A 10,424-nucleotide genomic window follows, 5' to 3' on the forward strand; every position below is an offset into this window, starting at 1 on the left:
CCTGACGGCCTACAGACTGTGGCTCTCATATACTAGTGGGAAGCGTGAATTACAGTCAAGGATCCTTTCTAGCGAGCTTCCTTTAGACACATCTCTGAAACCTTTTTGACGTGAATTGATCGTCACAATACCCCTTGGAGGCAGATAAGTGAGTAAGTATTTTCCCCATTTCACAGACAGGGAAGCAGAGATACTCGTCCTATGGCCTTTTGGGCAGGCCTTGATGCAGCAGAACACTTTGACGATAATGGGACTTAAACACATGCTTAAATGTGCTGCTGAATTGGAGCCCTATTTACTGAGGCCTTCTCTACCAGAAGAAGTTGCCCTAGTTTGTTTCCAGTAGAATTTTAAACCAGAATAGTTAAACTGGTGCAACAGGCTATGAACACACTCTTATTGTGGTTTTAAACCAGGCTTACTTCAGTTTGGGCAGGTCTACACTACCCGCCTGAATCGGCGGGTAGAAATCAATCTCTCAGGGATCGAATTATCGCGTCTCGTCGGGACGCGACAATCGATCCCCGAATTGACGCTTCTACTCCACCAGCAGAGGTAGGAGTAAGCGCCGTCGACGGGGGAGCCGCGGAAGTCGATTTGCCGCCATCCTCACAGCGGGGTAAGTCGGCTCCGATACGTCGAATTCAGCTACGCTATTCGCGTAGCTGAATTTGCGTATCTTAAATCGACCCCCTCCCCCCGTAGTGAGGATGTAGCCTTTGGTTTAAATCGATTAGGAATCGGTTTAAGATGAAGTGAAATAAGCCATTCTTAAACTGAAATCAGAACATCTATATAGGGGTTTGATCATTTAACTAAATCAGTTTAGAAAGTGATTTAAATTAAACTGGTGCAGTTTTCTCATATAGACAAAGCCTTATCCTTTCTCTGCCTCAGTTTTCCTGTCTATACAATGGGGTTAGTGATGGTTACCTACATGTGCAATGTGCTTTGAGACCTATGGGTGAAATGCTAAGCATTGTTATTAGCCATAGGTTACTGTCTAGAATCTAACATGCGGGCAATGAGGATTTTTCCTTCCCGTGCACTGATAGTGGCCAGTTACTGTGTTTCATGCCTCCGATTTTTTTTCTCTTGCTAGGTACCTCAGCAGAACTGAGTGGGATCAGACATATCAAAATAGAGCCAGATGAGCTGGACATCATTCAAATCACCGTTCCAGGTAAAATCTAAAACTTTTGAATTGCTCAGAAATATCTAGGCAAAGAACATTGGCCTTAGATTGCACTGCGTGAAGGTTTTGCTTTGGGAAAGGCGGGTTGCAGGAAATTGGGATGTCTCCTCATCTCACTTTCTTTTAGGATGAATTTCGCCCCCAAATCCCTTTCGAAAGTCAAGTTCCAGCTGTGCATCAGAAGTTAGCTGATTTCTTGGGAAGGCCTTTGGGATAACACAGGGCTTTGTTTTTCCAAGGGCTTGTTCTGTGTCCGTTCATTTTATGCCTTTCACCCTGTCCCTGTCCCACCTCTGGCCAAGCAGGCTGGGAGCAGACTCTTCTGGAGCGGATGCTAACACTGCTCTTTGGTGATAAGCAAGAAGCACTGAGATGATAGGTGACCATTGCCTTCCTCTGTCCCTGTGCTCTCCACCCGAGCCCCAGTGAGTATCCCTGTCCCCATTTACAAAGGTGGAAACTGAGACACAGAAAGTTAAATTATTTGTCCCAGGTCACGTATCAAATCCATGGCAGGACTGAGATTAGAATCCAGATTTTCTGACTCCTAGCCCTGTGCAAAGAAAGCCATAGACCTTCTTGCTTTTAGAGGGAGCAAATTGGAAACAGTGGTTGCAGCCTATTGGAGAAGAATATGGAGTGGGTCTGGAAGGGATTTTAAAGTGACCTCACTTTAAATTGTCTCTGTCGATTTATTCTGGAGATGAACACCTATGGGGTGGATGCACCAGTGTGAAAAAAATGCTGTTAGGCTGATCTCTTTAAATTGTGGCCTCCGCGTTTCTATAGCACTGTGCATTGGCTCCTGAGGGTGTAATTGGATCATGAGCCTATTAAAAGCTGGTGTTCTATCGTCGCTTCTGTCTCTCATTAGCTGATATGCCCTGTAGGACCACTGGTGACGTCTCTGCAGCCTGCATCTGGCTAGGGCTTATCATTGTACAAGTGAATAAATAGTAGCTCCAAGCAACCAGTTGTAAGGCTACCAAGCTGCCAGTGAGCAATCAGTGATGCACATATGCTAGATAGTCTTGTTTCAATCACACACACACACACACACACACACACACACACACACACACAGTACTAAACGTAGCAGGGTCTAGAATTGTTCTCAGTCACACTGGTAGAGTGGAGCACACATTTGCTGCCCCCTGTCTTGGCATGACCCACCCTAAGAAGGTGTCCTGCTGGAGGGAAGAGCAATGACTTCAGATCTCCAGGGATTACCTAGAGTGGGTTCCCCAGGCAGAACCAGTGAGACGTAGTCCTCTGGAACTTAGTGGGGCTGGCAGCAGGCGGAGGTCAATGAGGGCCCATCAGGCCAGATAAAAAAGGCTGGCGGCTTTTCCAAGGGGCCAGTTCTGGATGAAGCCCGGGACAGGGAAGGCTCACTCTCCTTGTCCTAACCCAAGTAACCTGGCCTGACCAGACCTCTCCCCTTGATAGGATTTTCTCTGTGAAGATATAGTTATGGTCTTTACTGCCCAAGTGGCTATTTTGAGTTCAGATGTGGCTTCTTTTCTGTTAATGCCGGAAGGGGACTAGATGGAGAGCTGATCTGGCCAGAGGGCTAGGCCACAGAAGTGCCAGACCATTGTGGTGCTAGAAAGGAAGAACCCCTGAAAAGCTGTGTCCTGACACAAGGGGGCAATCTGGTACACGGCTGTAATTCCAGATTAACCCCTTTGGCTTTATGCGGGTTACCATGGATTTATATCTGTGGAACTGAGAGCAGAATGTGGTCTCCCATCTTTTCTTTAGCCCTGGTGTTTGGCTATCCCGGCCTCTTGAGTGTTGTTTTGGGGAACTTGTGCATGAGTGAATTAGATGGATCAGTTGGGTCAGGGGAAGGGGGCAGGTAGACAACGCAAGTTGGGTCAGGTGTGATCCAGCACAATAAGCATGTCGTTTTGGAGTAGACAGTGGAGAACGGGCTGAAAGGAGACATGCAGGATTGGACCCAGAGTGCATTCATGAGCCACTGACCTTTGGGGAGAGGATCACCCGGAAAAGCTGATGGGCTAACAGTCAGTGTTGGGATCCTCTACAGCAAAGTGGGTAAATAGTTTCTGAAGGCAAGACCACAAACATCACCTAATTTGTTTCCTGTCTGTTGTATAAGATTGGAAGATCTCAAACCTCAAATGTTTATATTCCTGACCAGGGCACCAGTTCAGGAAAGCATCCCTGTTCAGGAGGGGCGGCTAAGCACATGCTTGAATCCCATTGAAATCACTGGGACCTAAGCACTTGCCCAAGGCCCAGATCCTAGGCACCTAATGCAGATTAATTTCAGTGGGAGAGAGGCACCTAAATACCTTTGAGGATCTGGGCCCAAGTGCTTTCTTGCGTTGGGTCCTAGAGTTGTTGAGGAGCCAGTGGTCACAGGCCATAATGGGGACAGCAGCGTTGAAAATACTGGGTTTTGGAGAGTAAAGAGGAGAGATTACGAGTTTCCCTGAGGAAGGCTATTTCTTGGGCTGGTATTTATAGAGTTGTTACCTTAGCTAGGTAGTGCACCAAATGGTAGGAACATCTTAAGAGGTGATTAGTAAGGTGGATTTTCAATGTGTTTTACAAGCATTAACTACATAGTAACCTTGAGGGAATCAGAGCAAGAGCATGACTTTGAATGTGTCCAACTGGGAGGTGACGCTCTTGGTTGGAAATAATGCCCATGCTAGCTGTACTTCAGATGGTTCTGAATTAGAGCCACCTGTGTTAATCTGATGCAACTCCATTGAAGTTAATGGAGTCACTCTGGATTTTACACCAGTTTAATGAGAGCGGACTCTATCCCATAGTTAATAGAGAGGAAGGAAAAAGGATCCGGGTATATTGCTAGAGCAAACATTTTCAGCTTGCCATGTAACAGGAGGAGAAGAAGGCTAATGGCTGGCATTAATAGGTGTATTTTATATAAATTTAAGGAAACTGAGTTATCCTAGTTTTTGAGCCCTGATTAGATGACACTTGGAGTTCAGAGTCCACATAAGGTAATAAAAATGGAAGGCCAGTATAGTTAAATTAGAGGGAGTACAGTTTAGGGCAAGGAAGATGATGAATAAAACGGTGGAGGAAACATTGATGAAATTTGGATTATTTATCCTTAGAGGAGGTGATTAAGTAGTGACCTGATTGAAGTATTTAAAGTAGCTAAAGGTTTATTTTAAAATTAAATTTGGAGATCTCTTTGAGGGCATTGGAGAGGCCAACACTAGAGGAGACAGGCTTAAATTAAGAGGGCATACGTCTAAGAAAAATTAATGCTGCTTGACTCCACCGCCCGCTCCTCAGGTAGACCATTCCACCAACTCGCTGCCTCACTCCATAAAAGAATGCCTCCTTAAATTTTTAAGCCAGAATTGGACGTCTAGATATTAAGTCATCATGAAGCCATTTTTGGTCTTCACCCTTTGTGAGGCTTATGAGGAAACTTTTGCAGATGATGCTATTTTCCCCAATTTGGGAAGGTGGAGTGGGTTTTATAGATGTTTCTGATGTCCTCTTACAAGTGTTAAAGTGTATAGGAGAAAGATAGCAGAGGTGTCATCAAAACATTCCAGACACTGTGGCCCAGATCCTCAAAGATATTTAGGCGCTTAACTCCCATTTCAATGGGAATTAGATGCCTAAATACTTTTGAGGTTGTGGACCAGTGTGAGTAGTTCTGCTTCTGGTCCTACGTGCCCTTGTGACTGTGTAAGTGCATCCTTTATCAAAGCAACATGCAGAGGCTCATGTTGGGTAGGTTAGTTTTTCATGAATTCTTGTGGATGGACCATAAAGCTCTGAAGTCTGCTTCCAGGGACAGTGACTGGGCTGTCAGAACTGTCTTTGGTGCTTTGTTCACAGACCGATCCCCCGGTTCCGATGAAATGCATGACCCAGTGACCAGCCGCATGACTTCAGACGATTCCAACTACATGCTAGAAACAGTAACAGGTAATAAAAAAAAATAATAAACTGCTTGGAATTAGAAAGCTCGGAAATCCTACAAACCTCCAAAAAGAAATGGAGTACAAATTTCAGGCCAAGCTTTACAATAATAGGAGCCTAAAGTCAGGGTCCTAATTCCACAGTTTTACACATCAGTAAGTGTTCTGACCTTTCAAAATTGCCAAGCACCCAGCAACTCCTATTGACCAGTAAGATCTGCTGGGTGGTCATCACTACTGAAATTGGGTCACTCATTTAAGAGCACAAATATGGAAATAGGAGCCTAAGAGGCTTCTGTCACTAAAAGTCTTGGCCTAAACATGTAGCCTTGTTGCTCTGAAGCCGCCTTAACTGTGTCCAATAGAAAACACGTTTGATAATCCAGAGGCGAAGTGTGTCAAATATTTGTTTATTTCCCCCCCCCCCCATGGCATATTTAAATATTGTCATTGTTATTATTTATATTACAATAATGCCAAGACTGGGATCCCACTGTACTAAGTGCTGCACAGAGTAAGGGACAGTTCCTGCCCCGTGGACTCGTCATCTAAAAATAGATGTAAGCTCTTTGGGGCAGGGAGTATGTTTTTTGTGGTGTTTGTACAGCGCCTAGCACCACGGGGCTCCGAGGTGCTGCAATAATAAATAACCATAATAACGAAATAGGCAACAGGTGGAGAGGAATCGGAGGGACAGAGGGGAAGTGACTTTGTTCAAGGACATTCCACGGGGCGAAATGGATGTAAGATCCCATGCCATAAGCCCCATTAGGTGGAGAAGACATGCTGCTGGGAGGGAAGGCCCCTTGGTTTTCATGGCACATGTGGCTGGCAATTTGCAGAAGCCAGAAGGAATCGTAATGAGCACTGTGTGAAAGGCAAAATAAGATGGGAAAACAGTCGAATAAAAAGCACAGTCAGCAAGGGCCTTTCCTTGAGGGTTAATGTTTGTAACATGAAAGCAGAATCATTGAATGTAATCGAGAGAGACTAACGAGAAAAGGTTGTGGCCCGGATTCAACCTAGACCTCTTCTGACCTTCCCCAAAGGCAGCTCTCTACAGCCTAAGTAGCCCCTCTTATAGCCTTTGCTCTGGGGACCTGTGAAAGGAGATGTGTATCTGAGCCTAGATAAACCCCTTGCTCGCTGGGGACCAGACAGTGCCCTTACAGACTGTCAGAAAGATGGACCAGAAGGCATGTCCTGTGTCACTCAGCTTTGTGCTCTGTTGACTGAAGTGGGGGTGGGGGGGGCAGTCCCCAAACTTCTCTGCTTTGTGAGTTCTGTTCTCCGGGAAATGCTGGCTATACACTGGACTGTTTTTCCCAGCATAGGAGGAATATACTCCATTTAGCTAGCTAGCGCATCTGGCTGTATCTTCATCCCTCATTCTAGCCTCAAGCAAATTCTCATGCCTGCTCCTTGAGGTGTCTTGGGGAACGTTGACTGATTTATGCAAGAGAAACTGCTAAACCTTTGCTTTCCTTCCAGTTTCAGATAAAGAGCCCAGCCAGGACTTAAGACACGAAGAAAAGCCGATGGAAGGTAAGAGTGAATTTGTAATAAAAGCAGGCCAGCTTATCCTCTGAGAATCTCAGGTTTGTTTAAAGCCTGATTAAAACAGCTGTATTTTATTTTATTATTTATTATGATTTGTATGATCAAAGGGCCCAGTCAGGGACCAGGACCCTATTTTGCTAGTGCTGTACAAACACAGAACAAAAAGACAGTCTGCCCCAGCGAGCTCCCAATCTGAGTATAAAACAAGAGAAAACAGATGGCTGTAGACAGACTGCATTGGGTGGACCTTCTAAATTCTTGGCAAGGTAATTAGCTTCCCAGCCACACTGTTTAGAAGCGCATCTCCGTATTTCAATGACTAGATCGTCAGATCTATCCTGATTGGTTGTATATCAACGTCACTCCATTGACGTTAGTGAAATCACTTCAGTTTGTACCAGCTGAGAATTGATCCCAGCAAATTTACTTGCCATAGGCGCCAACTTTCTCTGGTGTCGGTGGGTGCCTGCCCCTCCCGCCCCTGGCCCCGCCCCCATTCCAACCCCGCCCCCAAAGTCCCCACCCTAACTCCGCCCCCTCCCTGCCCCTATTGGATCCCTTTTCCAAATCCCCGGCCCCGCCTCTTCCCCCAGCGCGCCGCGTTCCCCCTCCTCCCCCCTCCCTCCCTGCCCCGTGAATCAGCTGTTTTGCGGCGCAAGCGCTGGGAGGGACGGGGGAGAAGCAGGACACAGCGGCGCACTCGCGGAGGAGGTGGAGGTAAGCTGGAGCAGGGGGGCAGGGCGGGGCCACGGGGAGCTGCTGGTGGGTGCTGAGCACCCATCAATATTTTTCCGTGGGTGCTCCAGCCCCGGAGCACCCACGGACTCAGTGCCTATGGTATCAGCTGCAGGTTTCGGGGTTATTTTTTAAGTATAAATTGCAGTGATGCACTGTCTGATTAAATCCTTTACTATTGGTAGTCTGTCCAAGTCATGTCACTAAGAGCTTGATTGTGTGCTCACTGAGGTTAGTAGCAAAGCTCCCGTTGACTTAAATGATGCAGGAGCAAGCCCTGAATTAGCAGAGGCTGTACAGCTCCCCAGGGTGAGAAATATTGGCCATCCCAGTCAGCTGTTCATCTGGCCACAGAGTAGCGTGGAGGTTAGTAGTGAAGGCGGGGAATGCCTTCCTAACTGCCGCTGGACCAGAGACTAAATGAACAACAAAAATAGAAACAATTCTTCAGGGTTTGGAGCACAACTTCTCAGTGTTGTTTCAGTGTTGTGTCATAGGCCTGTTTATCTCTAAGTGGTCCAAACATGAAGTCTTCAGGCTTGGAAAATGAGTCATGTGTTGTGTTGGAGTGAAGGGAGAGAGATTGAAAACGGAGAGATTACAGAACAATGTGAGAGTGGTGTGAACTTTGATTCAGGTCACATGTGCCTTGTATCGAAGGTCACCCCTTTTTATTTTCCTGAAAATGGCGGTGTTAATTCTTGAGGACTGGATAATTATCCATACAGTTTATTCTAGTCTATATAATAATATTATTTGTCGGAGAGGCATTATGGTCTAGTAGGTACAGCACCGATGAGTGAGTCAGGAGACCTGTGTTCTAGTCCCGGATCGGCCCTGACCTACTGTGTAACCTTGGGCAAACCACTTCCCCTCCGTGCCTCTGCTTCTCCTCCCACCTTTTGTCGGTCTTGGCTATTTAGATTGTAAACATTCTGGGACAGAGATTGTGTCTGCTCTGTGTATGTACAGCACCAGCACAATGGTGCCCTGATCTCAGTTGGGACCTGTAGTACAAACTAGAATAATAAATATATGGCACTGCATCTTTTTGAATGGGTTCATTTTGATCCCATTGTTCCTTTCTAATTATCTCCAAAACTGATGTTTTCCTGCATAAGAACAGCCATACTGGGTCAGACCAATGGTCCGTCTAGCCCAGTATCCTATCTTTTGACAGTGGCCTGTGACAGATGCTTCGGAGGGAATGAACAGAATAGGACAATTTCGAGTGATCCATCCCCTGTCGTCCAGTCACTGCTTCTGGAAGTTGGAGGTTTAGGGGCACCTGGAGCATAGGGTTGCATCCCTGGCCATCTTGGCTAATAGCCACTGATGGATCTATCCTCCATGAGCTTATCTAATTCTTTTTTGAACCCAGTTGTACTTTTCATCCCATGGGAATGAGTGCCATAGGTTGACTGTGTGGACTATATGGCTAAAAATTAAAGGACAGAGACCGTCTTTTAACCTCTCTTAAATAGTTACATTGTTGGTAAATTGACTTTTATCTGAATTTTTAATTTTTAACCTGATACTGTGTGGATGAGACATTTTTAAACAAACAATTACCCGTGTTTGTGCCTGAGCTTATGGTGCTTTTGTTCTGCCGCCATTAGTCAGCAAGAGGAACTCAGCTGAACCAAAAGTATTGGGCTGAGTGGATAATAACAGCAAGAAATCCTGTTGCCATAAATATGACGAGATCGACCAGTAGCATGTACGGAAAGAAACAAGCCATTTTAAAACAACAACATACTTGTGAAAATAAAGAGCCGATATGAATGAAAATCATGACACTTTCCACTGGGTGTGACACAGGGAGATGAAAGGATATCAATATATAGATAAATAAATAAAACCGCACGGGAGAAATAAATTATATCACCATCAAGAATGAGACAGGTGCAAAACAACGTAATTGAGGAATCCTTCCTACCCCTCTGTGATTCCATTCACATCATGCAGTGCACGCTATGATCTGACACAGTACTGCCGCCTCTGAAAAACACCTGGCCCGTCAACCTATAGCACCGAGTCTCCGATGTTGCCCTAGGGCTGAAGGAGACTAGGAAAACCCATCTTGCCTGGGAGCTGAGATCAGCTTCACTGGTCACAAGAGCCACTTGATCTTTTGTCAGCTGTGGGGCTTGCCAGTGACTCTTCATGATGTCGCTCCCCCATTCCTGGTGCGGATGGAGTTTGGTGGCAGCTGCTGCAAGGAATGGCACTGGCTTTAAAGGAGCAGAGGTTTTAAGAGGGCCTCTCCAGGTCAGTGGAGAATAGGGCTGACCCGACAGCTTTATTGTACGTCCCTGGGGTTAGAGGTGGTTTATTTGTCAGTGTGTTTCTCTTGTTTTCCAGATGGCCTAGGTGACGTTTTAAGTCATTTGAGGAAACAAGTTGAAACTTTGTTCAACACGCGATACGGTAAGATGTTCATTAGCCATCATTCTTAATGCTGAGCGCCGGTCTCTGCCTTAGGGAGCTAAGAATTTAGCTAATTGTTCAGAGCTGTCACCTACTGTTTCCAAACCGGTTGTTGCCTGAACGTGAAGTCTAATTTGTTCATTTGCTATCTGCTGGGCTTACAAATGCATTGGGATTCTCACTGGACCTTGCTATTGCAACTCTTCCTCTTGTGTTCCTGAAAAAAAACCTCTCTAGCTGGCTACTACCTGCCCATGAATTGCCTCAGTGACCCACAAACTTTCTACCACCGTGGAAAAGGGCTGGAGTATTTTCCTTTTCTGTTGTTTGAAAATGTCAGGAAGCCGTTTCAATCAGATTGCTCTGGAGCGTGCCAAGGTATTGGGGGGGGGGGGGGGGAGATTGTAAAAGGTCATCAGTGGAGTACAGCAGGGTGGTCCAGTGAATAGAGCACTGGACAGAGAGCCAGGAAACCTGGATTCCATTCTTACACCGTGTATCCTTGAGAAACTCATTTGAGTCCAGATTTTCAAAAGTGCTTCCCACTTCTCCTGGGAAAATGC

At 45.9% G+C, this 10,424-nt stretch overlaps 1 protein-coding gene across 5 annotated transcripts in view; it reads left to right on the forward strand.

Moving 5' to 3' along the window:
- GTF2IRD1 (GTF2I repeat domain containing 1) overlaps window positions 1-10,424 on the forward strand; it is a 174,956-nt gene that overhangs the window by 121,155 nt on the left and 43,377 nt on the right. For all 5 annotated transcript variants that reach the window (XM_029912499.1, XM_024207724.3, XM_024207722.3 and 2 more), the window contains 4 exons: window positions 1,103-1,183; window positions 5,054-5,143; window positions 6,628-6,681; window positions 9,796-9,861. In XM_029912499.1, coding sequence (XP_029768359.1) covers window positions 1,103-1,183; window positions 5,054-5,143; window positions 6,628-6,681; window positions 9,796-9,861 — 291 coding nt within the window. The remainder of the gene's footprint in view (window positions 1-1,102; window positions 1,184-5,053; window positions 5,144-6,627; window positions 6,682-9,795; window positions 9,862-10,424) is intronic.

The sequence above is a fragment of the Terrapene carolina genome, unplaced genomic scaffold (genome assembly GCF_002925995.2).
Source record: "Terrapene carolina triunguis isolate 2854851 unplaced genomic scaffold, T_m_triunguis-2.0 Scaffold231, whole genome shotgun sequence".
Taxonomy (NCBI): Eukaryota; Metazoa; Chordata; order Testudines; family Emydidae; genus Terrapene; species Terrapene triunguis.